Below are 26,620 nucleotides of genomic sequence, written 5' to 3'. Positions count from 1 at the left end.
ATATGTGGTGCTTTCCAGTACTGGAGCTGCATTCTACCGGAGCTTATTGCTTTTGCCTCAGGGGCCTGCTGTATTGAACACTTTTTTTTTTTCTCTCAAATGTAAGTATTCTAGTAGATCCCTGTTCTTGGATTTATTCTCCTAGTGCATGACTCAGAGGGAACGCCTATAATATAGTTTGAAATGTGAAGCTGTTTGTCTCTTCAATGAATGGTGTGTACCTCCTATAACTCCTGATAAGAGATAAAGGTCAGCCCTTTTTCAGCCATCGGTTCTTTTCTTGCCACTAATGGGTGAGGAGCTGGAAAGAGAAATATTAGCCATGTTTTCTGGATCTTGTAGACTGTTACATGTGTCTAAGGGATACCTCCCTGTCACATTAGTGATAGTGGGATGGCATTTCACAGTTCAAGGTATTTCTTTTGGGGACTGGTATTAGTCTCCATGTTTTTACAAAATGTTTAGTGGATTTACAAAGAACTGGAGTGCATATATTGCCATGTCCGACTGATAGGCTGAGCTAAGATGGCAGACTGGAAGGAATCTAAGTAAAAGCCTAAACCACTACCAGGGTCCTGAAGTTGTTAGAAAGCATCATAAAGTGCTTGGTCCTAGCTTGTTTCTGACAAACAACTGCAATATATAGAAGCACTGCAGACATGGATATTTCCCTTTCCCTTCAAGAGTCCAAGATACCTTGCATTGTACAGAGCGGATAGTAAAGAGAGAGAATGTATCAGGAAGGACCATGCTATGAGCATTAGACTCATGATGAAATTCTGCTCATTTTACCCATGACCTACCTGCCTCTTCATGAGACACCTTCCCAGAGCATTTAGAGCCTCAATGGTTACAAGCCGCAACATATCTCTGACAGTGCATCTGTGTGTGATGGGCCAAATTCAGTCTTTCCACACCTGCAATATCCATCTCAGTGTGGGTTACAGACAGTCCTCCTAACTTTGGATTTGCGTACATGCTTTATGCTGAAGTTCATGAGAAGCCTATTATTTAAGGGCCACCCCATAAATATAGTTTTTGCCATGCTGACAAAGCTTTCTTTTGAGCCACTTGATATCAGGGAGCTTGAGTTCCTAACGTGAAGTTTTATTACTAGTGGCAATGACATCAGTTTTCACAGCAAACAGGCTTCAAACTCAAATGGTTGTTCCATCTACAGTAAGTTTCACAAGGACAAGATGGTGCATAGGACTCACTCCTCCAAAACTGGTGATGAAATTTCAATGTAGTGTATTATAATCTGTTGTTCATCCCATGTGCTTTTTGGCTTTTCTCGTGCGACTCTTTTCCACAACTGAATGGACCCTTTAGCTTCTGTCTAGAGAAGGTAAAAGCCATTAGAATATCTATCCAGTTTTATTGTTTTACCTGACTCTTTAAGAACTATATCTTGATGTCTATCTGACTGCATTTCTCATTTGTTACCCCTTACGTAGGGATAAAATACAATACTGTGCTAAGGTACATTTATTCAGAGTGATGCCAATGATCCTAGCCAGCCCCAGATCAGTTACTATCCAGGATATTTGCAGGCAGACATTTGGAGTTTTCCTTTTAAATGCTTTATCAAAACATCACTCCTGGGACTTTGTTGCAATCTGAAATTATATTTGCCCTGCCATTATTACAGAATCTGGGCCTGATCCTCAACTGCTGTGAATTGTCATAGTTAGGATCCAGCTTGTTGTTTCTTGGTTTGGAGGAGCTCTTCTCTCTTACCCCCATTATGTATTAATTTTTTTCAGAATGTTCCTCTAGTTAGTTTTGTATTGTTTGAGAGAGATCTTGTCTCTTTCTGTTGAAAACAAAAAATAATACATTTCTGTACCATTACATTCAATGCCTCTTTGGGTTATTGTTAATGTTGCTTGCTCATAACTATAATAAGTTTTATTCATTGTCAGTGTGTTTTTCCCCAGACTGCATTCCTGGAGCTTTTAGTTTCCAAGAATGAGAATCTATTATCATAGTTAATGTTGGAAAAAATAAAATTCCTCCCTGTAATTCTTGAGCTCTTAGAGAAGTAATTGCAATGTAATAGATTCCCCACTCACCTGTCCTCTATTCCTGCAGTGATGGGAATGATTTATTTTTCTGCTAATACTTTGCTTTTGCTGAAAATAAAGGAACTGGTGGTTCCTAACGGAATAAGTCGTTTATTCCTCACCAGCAGGTAAGTGTGTGCCACCTGCTGTTGAGATGTTACTGATACTGAATTTTGAGCTTTTGAAGTCCCTCTAGTTATGTTCTGAGAGCAAAAAACTAAAAGTAAAGAGGCGGGGGTGGGTAAAAATCTGAGATAATTACCTTCTGAGATATTTACCTTCTGAATAAAGATAAAGACAAATTACTTATCTATTTGATCATTCCATCAGAGTTATCATGGTGTCATCAATCTGGCATTGGCTCCGTATGAGCACCTTCTCCCTTAAAGCAGTTTCTTCTGCACCACTTACCAGTTGCATCACACTATATTCTGTCCTGTACGAGACACACACAACTAGAGTGTCCCATATTAAAAGGGAAAAAATCACATGCTAGCTATTATTTTAGACGGTCACTTCTATGACAGGCATCTCTTGGCTAACACCACTAATTTCAGGTAAGGCTATTTTACCCACTTTTATCACCCTAAAATAGGCTCATGAGACTTTTGCCCAAAAATCCACTAAAGCAAAAGCTCCCACTTCAACTATAATTTTTTTACGACTGATTGATTGTATTCTTGACCTTGAATAATAAATAATGTGCAATTATAGAGGAGAGCGTATTGTGCTTTATTCTGGTCAGTGGACCCGGGCGACATATCAGTTTATATCTTGACACCATGCAAAATGTAGATTGGATGGCTCCACACTTTGACCCCAAGAATTGCTTGGAAGCTTGCCAGACCTCTGATGGCTGCAGCTAATAAACATGTATTTGCAGACTGTGACAAAGTTCCTCCTCTGCCTTGGTGGGCCTTGCGCTTATTGGCGGATTTGCTTGCCTCGGAGATTCACGGCAGCCCTCAGTTTGGCCGTTTTCGTGAACCCACAGTCCAGGTCAACTCCTCCTGTGTCTGACCAGGAGTTGGGAGGTTTGGGGGGAACCCGGGCCTGCCCTCTACTCCGGGTTCCAGCCCAGAGCCCTGTGGAATGCAGCTGTTTAGAGTGCCTCCTGGAACAGCTGTACGACAGCTACAACTTCCTGGGTTACTTCCCCATGGCCTCCTCCAAACACCTTCTTTATTCTCACCATAGGACCTTCCTCCTGGTGTCTGATAATGCTTGTACTCCTCAATCCTCTAACAGTCTGCGTTCTCACTGTCAGCTCCGAGTGCCTCTTGCTCCCAGCTCCTCACACGCACACCACAAACTGAAGTGAGCTCCTTTTTAAACCCAGGTGCCCTGATTAGCCTGCCTTAATTGATTCTAGCAGCTTCTTGATTGGCTGCAGGTGTTCTAATCAGCCTGTCTTAATGGACTCCAGAAGGTTCCTGATTGTTCTGGAACCTTCCCTGTTACCTTACCCAGGGAAAAGGGACCTACTTAGCCTGGGGCTAATATATCTGCTTTCTATCACTCTCCTGTAGCCATCTGGCCCAACCCTGTCACAATACTTAAAAACATAGAACAGCCTACAGTTATATTTTCATAGATTTTTAATCTTCCTTGATGGATTAGAACAAACTGCTGGTTTGCGCTCGCTGTCAGTTATCGTATGCAATTGAGCTGTCTTTTCTTTATATGGAGATGAAGGGAGAGGGCAGCCGTGGATTTTGTTTGATGCCAGGCCAAACTTTAGCCAGCTCTGTCTTACCTACAGCTTTTGGTGAGATGCTCAGGTTTTTCTAATCCTTCTCCCATGTCTCTGCTTTTCCTGGTTGACTGCTAGAAAAAATGGTGGTTTGCAGCCTTCATCTCCAGCCTGCTGTGGGAGTCAAAGAATCATAGAAGATTAGGGTTGGAAGAGATCGCAGGAGGTCATCCAGACCAACCCCCTGCTCAAAGCAGGACCAACCCCAACTAAATCATCCCAGCCAGGGCTTTGTCAGACCAGGCCTTAAAAACCTCAAAGGATGGAGATTCCACCATCTCCCTAGGTAACCCATTCCAGTGCTTCACCACCCTCCTAGTGAAATAGTTTTTCCTAATATCCATCCTAGCTCTCCCCCACTGCAACTTAAGACCATTGCTCCTCATTCTGTCATCTGCCACCCCTGAGAACAGCCGAGCTCCATCCTCTTTGGAAAGCCCCCCCTTTAGGTAGTTGAAGGCTGCTATCAAATACCCCCCTCACTCTTCTCTTCTGCAGACTAAATATCCCCAATTCCCTCAGTTTCTCCTCATAAGTCATGTGCCCCAGCCCCCTAATCATTTTTGTTGCCCTCCACTGGACACTCTCCAATTTGTCCACATCCTTTCTGTAGTGGGGGACCCAAAACTGTATGCAGTATTCCAGATTTGGCCTCACCAGTGCCAAATAGAGGGGAATAATCACTTCCCTTGATCTGCTGGCAGTGGGCTGCATTAGTAGGAGCAATGTGCCATTAGCCTTCTTGGCAACAAGGGCATACTGTTGACTCATATCCAGCTTCTTGTCCACTGTGTAATTCCCAGGTACTTTTCTGCAAAGCTGCCGCTTAGCCAGTCAGTCCCCAGCCTGTAGCAGTGCATGGGATTCTTCTATCCCAAATGCAGGACTCTGCACTTGTCCTTGTTGAACCTCATCAGATTTCTTTTGGCCTAATCCTCCTATTGTGTAGGTCACTCTGGATCCTAACCCTACCCTCTAGCGTATCTACCTCTTCCCCCAACTTAGTGTCATCCACGAAGTTGCTGAGGGTGTAATCCATCCCATCATCTAGATCATGAATGAAGATGTTGAACAAAACTGGCCCCAGGACTGACCCCTGGGGCACTCTGCTTGATACCGGCTGCCAACTAGACATCGAGCCGTTGATCACTACCCATTGAGCCCAGCGATCTAGCTAGCTTTCTGTCCACCTTAATACTACTTTAACTTGCTGGCAAGAATACTGTGGGAGACCATATGAAAAGCTTTGCTAAAATCAAGGTATATCACATCCACCGCTTTCCCCATATCCACAGAGCCAGTTATCTCACCATAGAAGGCAATCAGGTTGGTCAGGCATGACTTGCCCTTGGTGAATCCATATTGACTTTTCCCAGTCACCTTCCTCTCCTCCAAGTGCTTCAAAATGGATTTCTTGAGGACCTGCTCCATGATTTTTCTGGGGACTGTGGTGAGGCTGAGAGATCTGTAGTTCCCGGATTCTCCTTCTTCCCTTTTTAAAAGATGGGCACTGTATTTGCCTTTTTCCATTCGTCCGGGACCTCCCCCGATCACCACGAGTTTTCAAAGATAATGGCCAATGGCTCTGCAATCACATCAGCCAACTCCCTCAGCACCCTTGGGTGCATTGCATCCGGCCCCAGGGACTTGTGCATGTCCAGCTTTTCTAAATAGTCGTTAACCTGTTCTTTCATCACTGATGGGTGCTCACCTCTTCCCTATACTGTGCTGCCCAGTTCAGCAATTTGGGAGCTGACCTTGTCTGTGAAGACCGAAGCAAAAATAGCATTGAGTACTTCAGCTTTTTCCACATCATCTGTCATTAGGTTGCCTCCCCCCTTTAGTAAGGGTCCCACACTTTCCCTGACCACCTTCTTGTTGCAAACATACCTGTAGAAACCTTTCTTGTTACTCTTCACATCCCTTGCCAGCTGCAACTCCCAATTGTGCTTTGGCCTTCCTGATTACACCCCTGCATGCTCGAGCAATATTTTTATACTCCTCCCTAGTCATCTGTCCAAATTTTCATTTCTTGTAAGCTTCCTTTTTTTGTTAAAGCTCACCGAAGGTTTCTCTGTTGAGCCAAGCTGGTCGCCTGCCATATTTGCTATTCTTTCTGCACATCAGGATGGTTTGTTCCTGCGCTCTCAATAAGGCTTCTTTAAAATACAGCCACATGCTCAGATATGCCCGGACAACTAGGAGAGGGAGGTTGGCAAATCACACTGCTCTGTCTGGCCTCTCGGGATACTCGCTACAATTCTTACCTCCTCCATCTCCAGCCGACTGTCTCGTCATGTTGGGACTGAGCGGTCAGGAAGTAGTAGTAGTACAGCACCAGATAAAAGTGACTAGCCGCTCCTTTCCATCTCCCCAAACTTGGGCATTAGTGATCTTCCACTGAGAAGTGGAGAAGAACAAAGGGGTTACTCAAGCTTTGGACAGAGCAAGAGATCTCTGGGAGATAAGAACCTCAGGGGGTGGGAGAGAGACCGAAAGAAAGCAAGTGAGAGGTAGAAGGGGAGAGAACCAGATAGGGACTTTTAGGTTTGGAGGGAGGAAATTAGGAAGTAGAAGTAGAAAGCAGGATGGAGACCTGAGAGGAAGGAGATGGCTCCTGTAGAAGACATGAGGGAGATTAGAACATTGTTACCAACCCTCTGAAGATGCTGTGGGGCCTGCTATCTCCCTACTGCAGATGGGGAAAGGGGAAAAAAACTGTTTTATTTTATGGTGACCATATGCAATTTTATGCACATTTAAAGCAAGTTGGGTACATACTTTCCCATGGCCCACTGTAGACCTGCTTTATATTGTTACTAAAGAAGCCAGTGCTGAAAAGCTATTCTTGAGTCAAGTTTTCTTCCTCGCTTATCTGATTTCTGTGTACTGGGGAAAGATTTGGAGATGAGGGAAAACCAGACTTCAGTAAGGCTGCCTTATGTTGCAAATAGCTGAGAATTAATTTGCAGTTATTTATTTCTGTTTGCTGCATAGTGCTGTTGGTTATTTAATACTATTAAACACTACTAATAATATTTCCAGTTGTATCTTGCTGTATGGTATCTGCAGTTTATCTACATTACCCATCCCCCAAAGATTCAGATAATCATCCACTTTTATCCCAATGTTTTGCCTATCACTAGTTACATCCAGATTTGTTGCATATGTGTATGGGAGATATTATCTGTTCCCAAAGCAGGAGATAAGTCAGAATTCTGTTAAGGTCACCAAACTTTATGCTGAGTCATAACAAAAAACCCAACATAAATAAAATAAAGTAATTATAAAATAATAAAATTGCAGAAAGCCAGATATTCCTGAGGTTGTTTTTCAGGGACATTTATTTTTCTGTTTTTTGTATGGGGCTCTCATGCACAAGAAATTCTAAATCTAGACAAGTTATACAGCTTTCCTCGGCACCTAGTTTCCTTGACAACCATTCATATAAATAGTAAGGACCTGTTATGGGGGGGAATATCAATATAATCGCTGCCTGTGAATCATCCAGGGGGGAAAAACAGATTCAAGGTTAAAGTTATAGGATTTAAAATTAAAACATGACCTTTTGTTAATGTTTGCTGAATATACTACAAGGACTAAGCAAAGGCACTGCATTTTCAGAGGTGACTTGCAAAGAGAGTCATACTGGCACTTGTCCTGGTGAAATTGTTATTAGCAATAATCATATTTTTCATTCTTTGCTCTTCACTCATACAGAATTTGATCTCTCAGCGGGTTTTTCTTTTCCTGGTTTTTAACATATTTTTAAATTTACTTGAAAAGACAGGCATGAATTTCACTCATACCGAATTCTCACCTTCCCACTCCAAACCTTGTCTATTAACAAATACTAAATTAACCCAGTTTTGACAACGGTCTTGTTCTTGATTCCTTCTCCCCTTGAAGGAAATAGGAATTTTATAGTGGGAGTCAGATCAGCCCTCCACCACCCCCACTCTCTCCCCAAAAAAACAAATCCCCACCTCAGAGGGCTGTTGTGGTAGGGAAGGAGAGACTGTTGTGGAGCCAGCCTTGATCTGTATTAGTACCACGAGTACAAGGTATGTTTTCATGGGTCTGAGGAGGGGCATGGGAAAAATTCAATGCAGAACGAACTGCTTCTCCCTATGTGAATTTAAAAACACTGTGATTAGGAAAATGGCCCAGCTTTCTCTGTTAATTACATAAAGAAACATCCTCATCCAGGGTTAACCATTAGATTTTGTTCCCCCCCCCACCCCCCGTCCTTCATTTTAAGCTTTGTGTTGCTATTTCAAGTTGTTTTCCGACCCTGCTGAGTAAATTGATGATCACTAAAAACCAAACAGTATTTTCCTCCAATTTAATAGCAGTGTGATAACCACAGCTCTAACAGCCCTGTGCTAAATACAGGTTGGCTGCCAGAGCCCCAATTGGTAAATATATATATTTCTGTGCACAGCAGCAACAGAGCTATCAATAGTGTAATCCAAACAGGTGTGGACACAATTATCTACTTTCTGCAGCAAGATATCTGTCAGACTGAGCAAATGTAGTTTTGTTTAATGGAACTACTCTACTGTAATAGTTTGACTCTCATCAGAATTTCCAGTAGCATTTCCTAAGGCATATGTAGATGGAGTTACTCTTCATGGGCTACTTCAGCTGGCAAAGAATGTGGGTGTTTGTTTACTTAGCAACACTTGTCACTTTGAGTGGCACCTCTGCTCCATCGAGTGCAGTGCAGTTCATTTCTGAGTGCAATTCATGATAGTGGTTTTGACTCATAAAAAAAAAAAAAAAACCCTTTGAGTCTTGTGATCAGTGGCCACGATTTTCAAAAACAAGTATGTAAAGTTAGGCTTTTATATCTATGTATAAGCATCTAAGTAAGTAGCCTGAATTTCAAAAACACTGAACATCTGTTGAAGTCAACGGGAGTTGCTGGACACTTGGCACTTTTGAAATTCAGGCTATTTACTTATTAGGTGCCTACAAATGGACTCAGGAGCTTCAATTCACACTCCCATTTTTGAAAATCTTGATCAGCGTGTCCTGAATGGGGATCAGTTCCTTCCTTACATCCCAATCTGGCAGTTGAGATTATCTGTGATACTTGATCTGACAGTCCTTAGGCGTAGTGCTGCTAGGGCAGGGCATATTCAGTGGAGAGTTCTAGAATTTGTTTTCCACTGCAGCCTGTCGGAGCCTGAGTTTGACCTTCAGCCATGTTGCAAAGTTTTTATAGTCGGTCTTTTTCTTCAGAGGAAGAAATTTGAGAGCTTTTTTTTTTATTATTTTCCACTTTTTGGGGGCTGGGAAATTTTTTGGTGACATTGGCTTTTTATTTACTGAGAGAGATTTAAAATTGTATTATTCATGCACCTAGAAATGCTCTTGGCTTACGGTTAAGGCTAAGATTTTGTCATGGGTATTTATATTAAAAGTCACAGGCAGGATATGGACAATAAACAATAATTCATGGATTTGTTGAAGCCCAAGCCCCAGCACCACGGGGCTGAATTTGTGGAGGTCACCTAAAATCACAGAATCCATGACTGACTCGTAGCCTTACTCACAGAATACACTGAGAAAATAAATGAAGATCAAAGCCTTCATTTTTCTAGTATAAAGTGTTGAGGGCTGAGCAAGCATTGAAAACTCTCCATTGGCCAAAACTTTCAAGCTTTGTAACAGTACACAGGAAGCTCTTTGTGTACTGCCATAGATACTCTAGCATAGCCCCTTTATAAGTGACGTAGGGAAGAATTTACATTAAATAACATTTTAAAAAATTGTAGTTTACTGTGTGAAGTTTAATGGACATGTGCCAGAGCCTGCTATATGGGCTACATTCTGGTTGCCAAGGAAACTCAAAGGATACACAGGATTCTAGACACAGACTGCATATTCTAGAAGTTCTCCCAAGGGAAATAGCAATTGGCTATGGTTATTTGGGCAGAGGCATTGCTTGGAGAGGAATCAACATCACAGGCTCATCTGGTCAGTTGGCTGAAGAGGTGAGTGCTTTGCTTGCGGGCACAGTTATATCCCCCTCTTTACCCGGTAATAAATAACAGAACAGGTTGCAGGTTTGGCAGCTGAAGCTACATCTCCAACGCTCCAAGAGAAATCTGTGCAGCTCAGCATAATTTTGGTTTGACATTCCTATGTGTTCTTGAGTGTTAGCTTGTACAGTAATTCTCGTCTTCTTGTTCTTCAAATCCTAGTTCAATTTCCTTTCCCTAGGACGCTTACATCGAAACCAACACTAGTGTTAGACTTCATAAATAAAGTCTGTCTTTTCATGTTTTACCTTACTGTGTGAAAACTGCTCTGTTTTCTTTATATAGATAGCGATATACCAAAGGGGAGAAGTGAGAAGCTAGTATTGTGAGATCACAGTTGACGCACTCTCTTAATATGTAAGAGGGATCCAGAAGAATTCATGACCCTTAGCACTGGGAAGTTTTAAACACTTACAATCAGGAGTATACTGATATTTGGATGGGCCTTCAAACAGTTTTTAAATTGGGTCCCATGCTGCTAGACAATTTCACAGTGTACCTACAACCTGCCCTTTTTTCCTTTCTTAGTTGGGACCTCTATCCTAATCCACAATAACACTGTAACCCTCTCTAACTGGGACCTGCCCTTATTTTCTTTGTCCTCTCCCCTTGGTCGGTGCCCCCATTCCTCTGGTAGTCAAGATGTGGGTAGTGTCCCCAATTTATTCTGTTCCCAGCCACCTGTATCAGGGCCTGTTGGGAGCTTTTCAACTAGGGAGCTATTCCCAGTCCTCCCTTGGCCTTCACAGCAGCAGAAGTAAGAATGTTCTAGAAGGGGGAGGAGCTTTTTCTGGTTCTCTGCTGCTTCTCTCGTCCCATCCCCCCCCCCATTGACTAGAGAGCTCTTCCCTCCCCTACTGCACCAGGTCCCCTCTTTCCTCTCTTACTGGAAAGCCAGTCAGAGGCTGCTTTGTGACCCTCAATTTGGCTCCTCCCCTCATAGCTCGGCCCTATCCAAGCGCCTCAAAAGTAGCATTTACAATCCTGCTTAAACACCCTGATTCAGGAAAGCATCCCTCTTGAGAAGGGTGTGTAAGCATGTGTTTAAGTTTCATTGAACCCAGTGGGACTTAAGCAGGTGCTTTCCTTAATGAGTGCAGAATGTCTGCAGATTACTAGGGCTATGTGCTTCCTGCCTCTCATGCTCATTTAGATACTTCATTTAGAACTAGAGGGTAATCAATATCCATGAGGAAAAATCCGCAGGGAATCTCTTCTGTCAGCTATCTTTGAGGGGGTGAGGTGGGAGAGTAACCATTTTTTAAAATGATTGCTATAGTTCTCTGAGCTGGCACAGCACAAGGTTTAGCTTTGGGAGAGCTATTGTGAATGTTGATCTAGAGTGTACAAAACCAGACTCAAGCATCTTTGTGGAAGAAAAAATGTGACAGCTCCATGTGTGTGACTCTCTCTGAAATAGCAGCTGTCCTGAATTAACAGAGAGGACCCTGCAGATTTGCAAATGGGGCTTATTTTATTCTGAGGCCTTGTGGTCTACATTAGGCTTATTTGCTTAACATTTTGCAACAGTGGGAGCAGTGGGGGAGACAGGATGTCTGTTGGCATGATGTTTCATCCACCTTCTTTTTTCAGATATGGTCTCAACGTGGTTAAACATGCTTTTGAGGCAACAGTTTACACTAGCACTGTATTGGAAATAATTTTCCTAATAATTTTATTCATGTTTACCCCAATTCATCGCTCCTTTACCAGCCCAAAGGCCACTTGGTGTTGGTTACAAACAAAATACAAGTATATATGCCTATATTCTATACCCTAGCAACAATACAGTTATAAGAACTGGCCAAAATACTTAACAACAGGTAGAGGCCCTGGCGACACCTTCCTGTCATAGTGTGATTCCAGAGGTGTAAGGGAAAGCTCTGAAAAAGAAACCCATGAACAACCTTGCTTTTCATATACTATAACAAACAAGTGATGTCACTGCTGTTTATCGGACCTTTGCTAAACCTAGATGAGTGACTTTAGGGCTGAACCTTGTTCCCTTCAAGGTTTTCTTCTTATCTCAGTTTGTCATATTTTTCCTCTAGTTACTGGATTAAGCAGTTCTTTTCAAAACAAGTTTATACTTCTCTACCCCGATATAATGCGGTCCTCGGGAGCCAAAAAATCTTACTGCGTTATAGGTGAAACCGCGTTATATCGAACTTGCTTTGGCCTCAAGCATTTCCGTTATTAATAGTCACTTTCTGACCCCTGACTGACCCCTCAGAACCCCCCACCCATGCAACCCCCCCGCTTCTTGTCCCCTAACCACCCACTCCAGAGACCCCCGCCCCAACCACCCCTCACAAGACCCCACCCCCTATCTAAGCCCACCTGCTCCTTGTCCCCTGACCACCCACTCCAGAGACCCCCGCCCCAACCACCCCTCGCAAGACCCCACCCCCTATCTAAGCCCACCTGCTCCTTGTCTCCTGACCGCCCCCTCCAGAAACCCCCCCCATCCCTAATCACCCCCAGAACCCCACCCCCTACCCAACCCCCCTGCTCTCTGTCTCCTGACTGCCCCGACCCCTATCCACACCCCCGCCCCCTGACAAGCCCCCCCGGGACTCCCATGCCCCTGTCCCCCGACTGCCCCGCTCCCAGAACCTCCAAATCATCCAACCCTCCCTGTCCCCTGACTGCCCCCCAAGATCCTCTGCCCCTTATCCAACCCCTCGGCCCCGGCCCGGCACCCTTTACACACCACTCAGAGCATCGTGTCGGAGCCAGACATGTTGATCCGCTGAAGCGCGCAGCCCCGCCCCCCAGAGTGCTGCTTTACCGCGTTATATCCGAATTCGTGTTCTATCAGGTCACGTAATATCGGGGTAGAGGTGTATAACTAATTATTTACTGCACCTGGTACCCAGTTAGCCATGTTTTCCCAACCCAAACCTTAAATAAGATAACACTGGTATTTCAAGGGTCACTACAAGTTTAACCCAAACAATCCTCCTTTCTCATGATTTTTTTTCCATTTGGTCACATGCTTTCATCCTATTCCTCATGCTAATATCCAAACTCAATTTAGAGCCATAGTTCTCTCAGATCTAATGTGGGTCTATATTCCTAGACCTAGACACACTGACCATTGTTCCTACTGCTGGAGAATCTTGTTTTTACATTGCTCCTGCCCTTCCTTGATTGTCATTCTGAAGGTTGAAGGCAATCTGGCTGAAAGCGATCATGAAATGATAGATTTGATGATTTTAAGGAAAGGAGGGAGTGGGAGCAATAGAATAAGGACAATGGACTTAAAAAAAAAAAAAGAAGACGACGACTTTTACAAACTCAGAGAACTGGTAGGTAACCTCCCATGGGAAGAAAATCTTAGGAAAAAAAGGAGTTCAGGAGAGCTCGCAGTTTCTATACAAAATCATATTAAAGGTGCAACTGCAAACTATCCTGATGCAAAGGAAAGCTAAGAGGAATAGTAAGAGGTCAATATGGCTCCATCAGGTGCTCTTTCATTACCTGAAAATAAAAAAAAAGAATTCTACAAATAGTGGAAATATGGTCAAATTGCACAAAGATGAGTACAAGAGATAACACAAGCATGTAGGCACAAAATCAGAAAAGCTAAGGCACAAAACAAATTTACCTGGGAAGGGACATAATAAATGAAGGAAAATGTAGACCTACTATTTAGTGGGGAAGGAGAGCTAATAACAGACAACATCAAGAAGGCTGAGGTATATTTTGCTTCAGTCTTCACTAAAAAGGTTAATTATGACCAGATACTTAATATAATTAACATTAACAGTGAGCAAGAACTGCAAGTCAAAATAGGGAAAGAACAGGTTACAGACTATTTTGATAAGTTAGATGTATTCAGGTTTGCAGGGCCTGATGAAATGCAACCTAGGGTATTTACAGAACCATGTGAAACAATCTCAGAACCATTCATAGATTCATAGATACTAAGGTCAGAAGGGACCATTATGATCATCTAGTCTGACCTCCTGCACAACGCAGGCCACAGAATTTCACCCACCCACTCCTGCGAAAAACCTCTCACCTATGTCTGAGCTATTGAAGTCCTCAAATTGTGGTCTAAAGACTTCAAGGAGCAGAGAATCCTCCAGCAAGTGACCCGTGCCCCATGCTACAGAGGAAGGCGAAAAACCTCCAGGGCCTCTTCCAATCTGCCCTGGAGGAAAATTCCTTCCCGACCCCAAATATGGTGATCAGCTAAACCCTGAGCACATGGGCAAGATTCACCAGCCAGATACTACAGAAAATTCTTTCCTGGATAACTCAGATCCCACCCCATCTAACATTATCTTTGAGAATTCATGGAGGACATAGGACCTGTCATTAGAAGGAGGGCAGGGAGAAAGACGATCTGGGGAATTATAGACAGTCAGCCTAACCTGGAAGAATACTGGAACAAATTATTTAACAGTCAGTTTGTAAGCCACTAGGATAATAGGGTTATAAATCATAGCCAGTATGCATTTGTCAAGTGCCAAACATACCAAATTAACCTAATTTCCTTCTTTGACAGGATTACTGACCTAGAGGATGGGGGGAAAGGTGCAGAGGTGATAGCCATATCTTGGTTTTAGTAAGGATTTTCACACAGTCCCACACATCATTCTCATAAACAAATTAGGGAAATATGGTCTGGATGAAATTACTATAAAGTGGATGCATAACTGGTTAAAAGATGTAATCAAAGATTAATTATCAATGGTTTGCTGTCAAAGTGGGGGGACTTATCTAGTGGGGTTCCTCAAGAGTCTGTCTTGCATCTCGTACAGTTCAATATATTCATTAACAACTTGGATAATGGAGTGCAGAATATGCTTATAAAATGTAAAGATGACTCAAAGATGGAAGGGATTATAAGCACTTTGGAGGACAGGATTAGAATTCAAAACAACCTTGACGTATTGGAGAATTGGTCTGAAATCAACAAGATGATATTCAATAAGGACAAATGAAAAGTACTACACTTAGGAAGGAAAAATCAAACTCCCAATTACAAAATTGGGAATACGGGCTAGGTAGTAATACTGCTGAAAAAGATCTGGGGGTTATGGTGGATCACAAATTGAAGATGAGTCAACAATGTGATGCGGTTGCTAAAAAGGCTACTATCTTTCTGGAGTGTATTAACAGTGGTACTGAATAAATAATTGTCCCATTCTACTGGGCACTAGTGAGTCCTCAACTAGAGTGCTATCTCCAGGTCTGGGTCTCACACTTTAAGAAAGATGTGGACAAATAGGAGAGAGTCAAGAGGAGAGCTACAAAAATAAGAGGGTGGACTTGATAATTCTTCCAAGTATGTTAAGGGCTGTTATAAAGAGGACGGTAATCATTTGTCCTCCAAGTCCACTGAAGGTTATAGTAGTAATTATAGTAGTAATTGTTTTAATCTGCAACAAGGGAGGTTTAGGTTAAATAATAGGAATAACTTTCCAACAATAGGGATAGTTAAGTACTGGAATAAGTTTCCAAGGGAGGTTTCAGAGTGGTAGCCGTGTTAGTCTGTATCAGCAAAAACAATGAGGAGTCCTTATGGCACCTTAGAGACACGTATTAATTTCCCTCTATTGTTACTCACACCTTCTTGTCAACTGTTTGAAATGGGCCACCCTCATTACCACTACAAAAAAGATTTTTCCTCCCTTGGTATTCTACTGTTGAAAATAGCCTACTTTAATTGAATTGCCTCGTTAGCACTGACCCCCCATTTGGTAAGGCAACTCCCATCTTGTCATGTACTGTGTATATATACCTGCTACTGTATTTTCCACTCCATGCATCTGATGAAGTGGGTTTTAGCCCATGAAAGCTTATGCCCAAATAAATTTGTTAGTCTCTAAGGTGCCACAAGGACTCCTCATTGTTTTTTCCAAGGGAGGTTGTGGAATTCCTGTAATTGAAGGTTTTTAAGAATATGTTACACAAACACTTGTCAGAGATGGTCTAGGTATAATTGGCCCTACCTTTGTGCAGGGGGCTGGACCAGTTGACCTCTCAAGGTACCTTCCAGTCTTACATTTCTATGATTCTATAATTCCTAGCATCCTCTTAGTTGGTAACTGTATAATTTACAGAATATATCACCACCTCCCTTTCAGTCACGTCTTTTACAGTCCCCCTGCTTTCCTACTTGTTCTGTATCTTCTGGGGATATTGGTTGCTATGGAACTGACTGATACTACATGTAAGGTAAAATGATTCTCAAACATAATGTAACTGGGTCATTTTTTGTGATGTTAAAAGTCAAGGTGATTTGTAATCTGCAGCAAAATATTTGTACAAATAAAAGAGTCTATTTTTGTCACACGTTATCTGAAATGTAGGGGATGTCTTGTAGGTTGCAGAATTTTACAAGAATCTGTGGCCAGGAAACCTTACTTAACTTTAATTCTGTCCTTAACTTTTAAGTGCTTGTCTTTGCAACCTTTATGTTCTAATTAATGTTTTTTCCATGTGAATATATAAAACATACAGAGAGAAAGAATACATGATTGTGTTGTGCAATATAAAGAGGTGGTCTTGGCACAAATTTGGAATGGACACATTACTCGTGGATGGTGAAGCCATGAGCAAATTATGCCGCTCATCCCAGAAATAGCTCTGATGGTGTCAGAGGGAATCTCATCCAGTTTTTAGGAGCAGTTTGGTGACCTTGTTAAAGGTGAATACGAGGAATTGGTGGAGATATCCAGGACTCCTATTTGTGGCATAGAGAACTCTACATCAGAAAAATACATTGCACCCACAAGCTTTATCATTAATTACCAAGTCATACTTGTGGATATCCAGTTTAATGGATAAATGTAAAATGCCGAACCAGCTCTGAGGGACCACTTGGACTGAGGAATACTCATGTCATTTTCAGTGATCCTTCGAAATGGCATAGGTTTCAGTGCTGTGGGACTGTCATTTCTCAGTGCCAAATCTGAACGAATTACCAGGCAAAGAGTCTCATCCCTACATTGACACATGACAGCAATATTAGAAATTGGGTGGAATCCTGAATGCAAAGAAATTAGCAGCTCCTGGAAGGTGACACTTGTGATTCTCACCACCTTTTTCCTTCCCTGCTTGTCTCTGCGTATATATGAATCCTCTGACCCCCTGCCGTATTAGTCTTATTTGCATAAGCATATTATGAGGTACTGTAGTGCAATATTGCATTTTCACTAATTAGACTAGGGACATACTATCTAAAATTAATAACATCGGAATAGATGATATTATGTTCATGAAAGCAAGCCTGAATCTTTAAAATTGCATTAACCCTTTTATCCCACTAGTATAGGTGGAGAGCTGGTTCCCATGTTCAGATTGGGCAGGTGCTTCAGGCACAGGACCCAGGATAAAATCCAAATTTGGGGTTGGGGATATTCCTTTACCAACAGCATCATGTGATGGTCCATTCCCCATGACACCATACAGAGGAGAGAACTGGCCCAACAAATGGTTTTGAGTATAAGTCTGATTTTAGGGTTGGAATCCCAATTAATCTCTTGGTTCTACACAGCTCTTCCTGGTAAAAAAACAAAAACAAAAAACAGTAATTCTGAAAAACACTTAAGGTTCATTTATATACCTACAAAATTACCTACTGTATGTGTGTGTCTAGGTAAGAAAGAAACTAGATTTCTTTACTAAGCACTGTAGCTTGGTAATGCACAATATGACAATGGCAAGAGAGAAAAGATGAGGTAAGGAAGTGGACTATTAAAGCCAGTTTTTTTACAACATGGCTTGTGTTTGTGTATCTGTAGTGACTTGCTCACTAAGGCCCTTACTCTAGTTTTTCTTATGATGATTTATGCCAAGGTAAGATCAGAATCCGTCGCTGAGTGTTTTGTGCACTATCACTTCCATGTGCAAATGGTAGTGCATAACCGTGTAAATCCTATTTGTGAGAGCAAATGAGTTTTGTGCATGTACATTTGATTGCATCTGTGTGCAAGTGACAGTGCTAAAAAAATAGTGTGTATGCAAGTGATTGCACATATAAAGTTTCATGCATACAAACAGAAGCTAGGCTGAGGTCCCTTCAGAAAAAAACCTTCATTTTCATTTAGTACTGTTCAAATTTCACTCACTTTGGGACTTGTTTTGAGACCATATGATGATATTTCTTACCTTACTGCCTAAAATTTTAATGGGACAGGTTGCTTCAGTATCTGCCATCTGCACAGGGGTGTAAAGGTCTGTCTGTGGTGCTGAAAACTGATAGGGCACAGCTTTCATCTATATTCTGTTTTAAAGGGAATGGAGCAGGTCATCTTATATCAGCAGAGCTCTAGTTATAGTGTAAATCAAACTTGTACTGTATATTAGAAGAGAAATGCATTATAGCAGTCCAGCCTAAGCAGCTATTCCTAGCCTTTCCTCTCCCACTTATCCAAATTCCAAGTCATGTTCAGGCATTTGTTTTGCAATGGAAAGGTTTTTCCGAGGGGGAGGAGAAATTGGCTCTTCTATGCAAAAAATATCTCCGATAGTAATTCAGAGGTGCTAGTGAAGTGATCTGAAACAATAAAATAAACCTGATCACTGTTAGAAATAAGAGAGAGCTTTATACATGTCTGCCTGGTGCTAACTTCTTCAGCGCTTAGCATGCTGGCAAATTCTGAATCCATCCGTGCCCAGGCCTCCCACAGTCAAAATTTTAACTGAAGCAATGGGAGCCATGCTTGAGTGAAAACTGAGTGAAGACTTCAGGACTTAGTGAATGCTCTGTAAGACATTAGACAGGAGGAACATCAGACATGAGACTAAGGTAAAATTTTCAAAAGCATGTGACTTAAGAGCCAAAGTCCCATTTTCAAATGTGGCTTTTGGCATTTAGGAACCTATGTCTTATTGAAAACCTGAAAGATGCATTGACTATGTCTACACTATAAGCGCTACGGTGACTACAACAGTGTAGATGCTTCCTACAGTGATGAAAAGAGTTGTTCTGTCAATGCAGGTAATGTACCCCAAGAGATGGTAACTAGGTCAACAGAAGTATTCTTCTGTCACCCTAGCCAGGTCTGTATCAGTGCTTAAATCATTTGAACTATGGTGTTCCGGTGTTGAATTTTTTCACATACCACCTCCACGTGGTGTAAGTAGGTCAACCAATATTTTAAGTATACACCAGACCTTAGGAACCTGAGTGTCTTTCACTTTTAAAAATGAGATTTTGGTTCCTAAGTCACTTTAGGTACTTTTGAAAAAATTACCTGAGACTTTGTGGAAAGGCTTTGAATTTTGTCCCATTTTTGGTCAAAAAGTTTCAAATTTTTGTTGAAAATTTTTGAAATTCCATCCTTTTCCTCCTCATTTTTGACCAGTTCTGTATGATGCCACATGACAGCAGTTAGGAGTGATAAGAACTGGAGTGAGATGACATTTGGTAGGAAGGCCTTTGTCAGCTTTCAGAGTAAAGGGTTATACCAGTTTCTTGTCCCATTGTTCCCAAGTGACCAACATTTTGAAATGTGGACCTGTTGACCAACATAAGACCTCCAAACCCCGCTAAATATAAAGAGATGGAAAAGCATTTGTTCTGTCTTCTCAGAGTTGGTCGTTTCTGGGAATGGCAAACAGAATTGTTTCGCTTTGGTCTGAAAATGAAAGCAATGTAAAATACACTTGGGGTTTTGGATTAAAAGTGTATTTTAATTTTACCAAGACACACACACTTTCTCGTAAAAGGATTCAACAAGGTTGGAAAGGCTGGTTTAATTTTAAGTATATTCAGTGAAGCTGGGGCCTCAAAGAACTTACTTTTTGATTCAAGCTTTTAGAAACTTTAGTACATTTCTGATGTTGGCTTAAAAACAGCATTTCAGATGTCTGCTCAAGGCTGCCTCCATATGGTTCTATTATAGCTGGCCCCCAATAGTAGTTCTTCCCCCATTGCAAGAACTAGCGTCAGGAAGATTTTGGAAACTTGTATCTATAAAACAATATGTCTCTAATGAAGCTTGTTTTTCACCCCTTCTCTTCCTTCCCCCACTCCTTTTTTTCCCGTTAGTCGGAAGTATCCTGGATCCCCAACAAACACTACTCTGGGATTTATGGGTTGATGAAGCTGGTTCTGACAAAGACTCTCCCTTCCAGTCTCGAGCGAGTCATTGTCCTCGACACAGACATAACCTTTGCCACTGACATTGCTGAGCTATGGGCCGTCTTTCACAAGTTCAAAGGTATTCTAATGCCATTTTTAATGCTTCTTTTGTAAACTAAACTGGGGGAAAGCTGACATTTATTTTTAAATACTTCTTCTCTTGCGGTTTCTGGTGTTTGAATATGTGTACTCTGCTTGGTACTTTTCTTCACAACAATGCAGGCTCAGTTGTCAACACTCATTTGGAGCTGTTTTGTTCTTCCTATTATTTTGGTGGTGGTGGGGAGTTCAGGAATAAGGTGGATAGTGGGGAGAGGAATTATTACCTGCTGTAATGTAATTCTAGGCAACTTTAAATGTTTAACACTCAAATAACCTCATTATTTCATATTATTTTTATTAATAAATCCAAACAGATTGTTTTAAACATAGCCTCTATTTGTTATCACTGCAAATGAGGAGAACCTACTTGGAGTGATGCAAGGGAGGACGGATTATTGCCTGCAATTATGTGAATGAAAGTAAAATATTTCCTGCTTCTGTTAATAAGTTGATAGAGGCATCTGCTGGATATAAAGTGTCTGGAGTAGATTCCTTCACTCCTATTCACTGCCATTACCTCCCTGAAGTCTGTCACATAGTTTGACAAGGAGAGAGCCATTTTCAAAGCAAATGGATAAGGAGGGGCTAGCCACACAACTCCCATTAAAAACTGTAGCGCTCAGTGACTTTGGACTCCTGTTTTCTCTCCCACAGGAATCTACCAAGTTTATAACTCCTGCGGCACCACGCTCACTCTTTAAATATTGAAACCTTCTTTTTTGTTGTTTGATATTTTTCTTCTCTTCAGACTGTCCAGGAGGGATAGCTACCACTTGTTCTCAGATCACAGAGAGATTTGATTCTTTAATGGAGCCACGAATTTCCAGCATGCTTGACATCTGTATTTATAAAATCAATCTTTAACAATTATTTTAGGCTTCTCTAGTCCATTCCTCAGTTTTCTTATTAGTCTTCTCAAAATAACTTGGAAAAGACCTCTTTGGGACAATTCAGAGTGTTCCTGAGACAGTACTTAGCACAACGGCAGTTGTTAAGGGAAGTTATCTCCTCTGTAGGAGTCTGACACCACATCCTTTCCATCCCGGAGGGCAATTTTAGAGCTATCGATTCTCTTGGTAGAAATGTTCAGACACCAATTATTGGCTAGAAATGGCTGTTGGAAATCTCGTGATAATTTCATCTGATGTTTCAGCAAGTAAAAGTATTTTCACGGTGGGTGTAGAATGGAAGAGGGTCAGAGCTTCCTTCTGTGGGATCCTGGGGGATAGCAGATATTACATTCCAGCACAGCCTCTTCCCGTTTACAAAAACACACACACATATACACAGAAACATCTGAAATCTGTGGTTCTGTTTGTACCCAGGAAGTCTAAATTTTCAAGTTGATCATAATGATTTAGAGAGGCTGATGGTTCAGATTCTCTTTTCTAGGACAACCTATCTGGAAGAAGTTTAGGTTGAGGTTGGTCTTTTTCAGCATAGACATGTCAAATGTGTTACCTTGAGATGCCCAAAATAAATTTGTGGTTATGGCCTGTAACCCAAGGCTATAGAGTTAGGGATATCCTGTGTCCTTGATCCACAAAGGGTCTCCCACAAATGCATAGATTCAAAGAGTTTAAAGCCAGAAGGAACCAAGAGATCATCTTGTCTGACCTCCTGTATATCACAAGCACTTAAATTTCACCCTGTTACCCCTCTATAGTTCCTTCCTTCACAGAGTATTGTGAGGAAAAATTCATCAATAAAAACACGAGGTTTGTGCAAAGATCAAGGAGAGAGAATATGGCCCTTATATAATAACTTTTATTGTAGTTGGTAAAGTTACTGTTACATTCAGCATCACTCAGTCAGGGGAAAATGATACAGGATGCTTTTTAGAACCATTGCTATTTCTGTTCTTTGTTTGTTTGCTCCTCTGCATATGCAGTTATGAGGGTTGCTCAATCAGGGTAGCTGAGTGCACAAATTACTCATATAAATATGTGCACTTGGTTATTTGAAAATCTATTCACTGAAGTGGCACCGTTAGGCTTCAGAGTCAACACACCATTGAGATTAATATGGAAAACACACCTCTCTTAGATTGTTTCAGAAATATTGTTTTAGACTGTGTCACATTTAGAAGGTTATCTCTGCAGCCATAAGGGCTAGATATTTATTAATATTGTAGTGGAAATTTTCATTTTGTATAATCTGAATCGGTTATTGGGGGCTGGATATATGCATTAAGGGGGCCAGATCCAGCTTTTCAGCTATGAGTTTGACATTCCCGCTTTAGCCTTTCTCTCCCTGTCTCCCAAAGTTAAGCATGCTGCAGTATCTCTTTCTGTAGGGTAGATTTTTTAAACAATATATTAATATTCACTTCAAAGGTTTCTGTCTGCAGCCAGTCTGGTAGGGGCAGGCGTCTGAGGCTTAATTTACATAGGTTAGGTTTTCCATTCATCTCACATTGGGTTCTGACAGTTCCAAACATGAGAAACCATTTAGCCGTGGGGCAGGAAAACAAGACCACAGAACATACACATTCTTGGATAAAGTGCTGTAAAATATTTCAGGCAGTAAAACCTAGTATAGCCAATCCACTTTCATTGCAGAAATTGTATGAATTCTACTGAGAAAAGAACAAGTCCTAAACTATGTTCTCTTCCATCAGTTATAGAATTTTTAAAAGGCCCCATCAGCTAATTGTTTTGTTATATTTATTCTTCCATCCTCTCAGCAATGAAAGATTTTTCCCCCCTTCAAGTTTCTGATTTTGTCTTTAATTATTTAGTAAACATTTATTTCCTTTAGCCCAGGTTTGAATGGGGCAGAGCCATTTTGGCTCTGACTTTATCACATATCATTTGAATTACACATGGAGGCCCCAACTTTGATCAGGACCCCATTGTGCTAGATGGTGAGAGACAGTCCCAGCCTCAAAGAACATACAGTCTAAATAGACAAGGTAGACAAAGGAAGTATTAATGCTTTCCTTTTATAGATGAAAATTCCCACCTCTCTTGCTTTGGTCTCTTGGTAGTTAGATGAGTAAAAAGCACATATTACTATATTTATAAGGCAGCTGGGATTGTTGCTGTTGGACAAGTTTTTTTCAATTTGCCTTTAATCTCAGTAGGTTACAACCCAACCTGTGGTGTAAGAGCTATGACCAGACAGAAACATGTTCCTCCAACAACAACTTACGCTGTGAACCGCAAAACTAACATGTGAATGTTATTCAAGCTAGGAAGACTTGCAGGGACCATCTATACCTCTGTTCTGCTGACTCTGATGGGTATGGGTCTCCACACAAAGATAGAATTAGGCAACCCTAATTGCCTACTGGCAGCTAGCACTTGCTATCCTTGCTTGGTTTTGCCTAGTCAATGTCATGTGTAAGCAACAACTCTGAAGCATGTATGAGAGCCCAGTAGTTCCTGGAGGGGGTCAGTGTTGAAGAGTCAGTTTTAAACATAATGCTATCATTTACTTCCAAAGGTGCTTTGGTGATTCTTGGGACAAACTCTAAGCATACCTGTCTTGGAGAATGTAGCTAGCCTCTGATGCCACTCTAATGCATGTGCAGTGTCAGCCACTTCCACAATCCAATTGGCCACTTGCCTTTGCAGCTGTACTTAACTATAAATATTTGGAGTTGTTTAGAAATCAACTGAATGTACTAAGTAAAATAAATGGTATAGTTCACATAATCCCATCATGCATATCTGAAAAGCTTGTTAAAGAATTAAGATTTTTGCACTGCCCCCTATTGTCCAAGCTGCCAAACAGGAGAGTGGACAGATAGGAACTGAAATGCCAGTTCTTATTCCTTGCATGGATAAACACAAGCTACAGAACCTGTTTGCTTTGTGTCAAGAGCTCAAACAGTGATAAAAATCTGTACTGACATCATAAATACCAGAAAAGGTCAACAGTGATTTGGGTGCAGGGTCTAGTGCCCACAGCTGAAGAGGGATTGGCACATAGTCAATCCCAAACTTTAAATTTGTAAACACTCAGCGTGTAGGCTCTTTGGCACATTGCTCTGCAGATTGCCTGAGGTAACAATCTAAATTCATGCAATCTCACACCTTCTTTAGCAGAAAAAAGAAATTCCTGTGTAGGTGGTTTAGTAATCCTCCTACAAGAACTATGATCTGTACAGTTTGTATATCATATGTGTGTGTTGCTTTTAATTTTTGTGTGAAGTTAATGTGCCTGAAAGTGAGGGGCTGACAAATCAGCTGGAGTCAGGAATAGTGTAGGATGATGCTGTTTCAGTTTCCCCCAGTGTAGCTCTCTTAAAAGTAGCTCAGCCTTGATCATTTCTGCTAATCCTTAGCCTTGGCCTTTCCTATACAAAGACAACACTCAGTCCTTTTTTGCACGTAACTATAGTTCCCTCATGGCCAAGATGGAGTCTCCTCTGCAGATGGCTCTAGCCAAGAAAAGATGCATGTGGGCTGCAGCAGGGAAATTCCCTTTCACCCCAGGGGCACCTGTCTCCCCTCCCCCACCCCCAAGGGCATGTGCGCGCACCCCCCCCCCCCACAATAGTACAACAAATATAGGAAAGGAAAATACTTATTTAAAGAGGAATGAATGAAGGAACACAACAGCGGGAGAAGATGGGGGAACAACATGAGGACTCATGGGCCCAGTGGTACCACAATATAAAAGGATAGACACTGAGCAATGCATTTAGACTCAGAGTTCAAGAATCCTGGGCAGAGTACCAGTTCAGCAGTGAGTCTTGGGTGCTCCTGGTCATCCTCTGCGCTAGTAAAGTTTCCCTAACAAACCCCTCTTCTGCTGCTCTCTGCAAGCCCCACAGAGTGGCTTAACCTTAACTAGCTACACCCTCCCTCCTTATTCCCAGTGCAAGGTCACAAGCCCCAGTACTCATGGCCCCAGACAGGTCTGGGTGACAGTGATACTGGGTCTGACTCCAGTTTGTCCTTCTCAGGTGATTTCTTTCGGCACAGTGCTCCTCCTGGCTCCTCTCCTGGGGCATCCCTGCTTGGCCACTCTGTCCCTCCCAGGCTTCCGGCTGGTTCTCGGCTGCTTCACTATGTGAAGGCCTGCACGCTGTAGCTCCTCTTGTCTGGAGCTACAGACACCCTCATACCCCTGTCCTCTGCCTCTCTCAACATCTCTCCCCCTGAACAACCAGCACCTCTTCTGCCTCAGGACAAGGTTGTAAAGGTGGCATGCTCTCTAAACCCCAAGGGGGTTAGATGCATATGTTGGTTTTATGATGCAATCAAACATCCATTTGAAGCTGAGATGAAAATATAAAATTAATTGTCACCTGAGACCTAAGACAGGATGTGAACCAGGGTTTGTTTTTCAGAAGGCTCTGTAGTCCAGTCTGCCAGTCTATTCACAGTAAAATCACTAAAAAGAAAAGGAGTACTTGTGGCACCTTAGAGACTAACAAATTTATTTGAGCATAAGCTTTCGTGAGCCACAGCTCACTTCATCGGATGCATTCAGTGAGCTGTAGTTCACGAAAGCTTATGCTCAAATAAATTTGTTAGTCTCTAGGGTGCCACAAGTACTCCTTTTCTTTTTGCAAATACAGACTAACACGGCTGCTACTCTGAAACCAGTAAAATCACTAAAGCTTTCCTAGATCATTCTGAGACTGGATCTGTGCAGGCTGCATGAGGCATTACTTGTGAACAGTCCTACAGCCATGTTTCTGTTTATTCTGGTCCATACAGTAGCGGTTTTCATTTTCTAACTAATCAAGAGAAGGCATTAGCAACTCGCACCTTGGCATGTATGAAAATCCACAATACGAGTTGGTCACTTTAAGAAGGAAACAGGATCAGATAGTGGCACTGTGCATTAAAATAACTGAAGGTGGCTATTAAAATAACTTAACATTATCTGAATTCTTATAGGTATCTAAAAAGGCCGAATCGTACTTTTCTTTTTATGACCAAACATCTGTTAGTTTCTGAAAGACCTGTATAAGTGTTTTATGGTTGGACTACAGTATATCACTCTCTTAGGGTTATTCCACAAATGAAATAGATTTTCTCTTTGAGGAGGGCCATGTGGAGAGTGTATCTGTTTAAAGTTTCCTATTCCTGATTATTGCAACATGTGTTTTTCCCATTTTTTCACTGCAAAAGTGTTGAAGCCTCATCAACAACAATCCTGTATGATAGCTATAGCTGATAAGAAATTCTGGGATGTGTGGTGGAACTTCCATATCTCCATATGCTGCTGGATAATTTACGTCTAGTTGTAGAACTAACAAGGGATGCCGACAGGCCCTGGCCTCTTAGGGGAAATCCTGATATATAAAATATGATTCTTTTTCTTTGCTTTTTGGTTTCTGAGCCTTTAGGATACACTTCTTTCTTGTTTTCATGATTTTCTCCAAAACTATTAGGGCTATTAACTTACTTGGTTACAAATTAAAGCTGAGATTCACTTACCATCTTTTGATTCCAGCAACTGGGGCTTTTAGAAAACACCAGTTATCATGAAGACTTGCAATAAAATCATAAAACTTGGCAATGCAGAAAGCATGAGCAATGTTTCTATCTCTTCAGCACCAATATAGAGCTTTCTCAGCATC

The 26,620-nt window shown here is 41.7% G+C and overlaps 1 protein-coding gene across 5 annotated transcripts in view; it reads left to right on the top strand.

Moving 5' to 3' along the window:
• LARGE1 (LARGE xylosyl- and glucuronyltransferase 1) overlaps nucleotides 1-26,620 on the top strand; it is a 367,385-nt gene that overhangs the window by 192,649 nt on the left and 148,116 nt on the right. For all 5 annotated transcript variants that reach the window (XM_073324696.2, XM_073324688.2, XM_073324721.1 and 2 more), the window contains exon 6: nucleotides 19,882-20,053. In XM_073324696.2, coding sequence (XP_073180797.1) covers nucleotides 19,882-20,053 — 172 coding nt within the window. The remainder of the gene's footprint in view (nucleotides 1-19,881; nucleotides 20,054-26,620) is intronic.

This window comes from Lepidochelys kempii, chromosome 1 (assembly GCF_965140285.1).
Source record: "Lepidochelys kempii isolate rLepKem1 chromosome 1, rLepKem1.hap1, whole genome shotgun sequence".
Classification (NCBI taxonomy): domain Eukaryota; kingdom Metazoa; phylum Chordata; order Testudines; family Cheloniidae; genus Lepidochelys; species Lepidochelys kempii.
The sequence above is the reverse complement of the archived record's forward strand: the minus strand, read 5'-3'. Positions and strand labels throughout refer to the sequence as shown.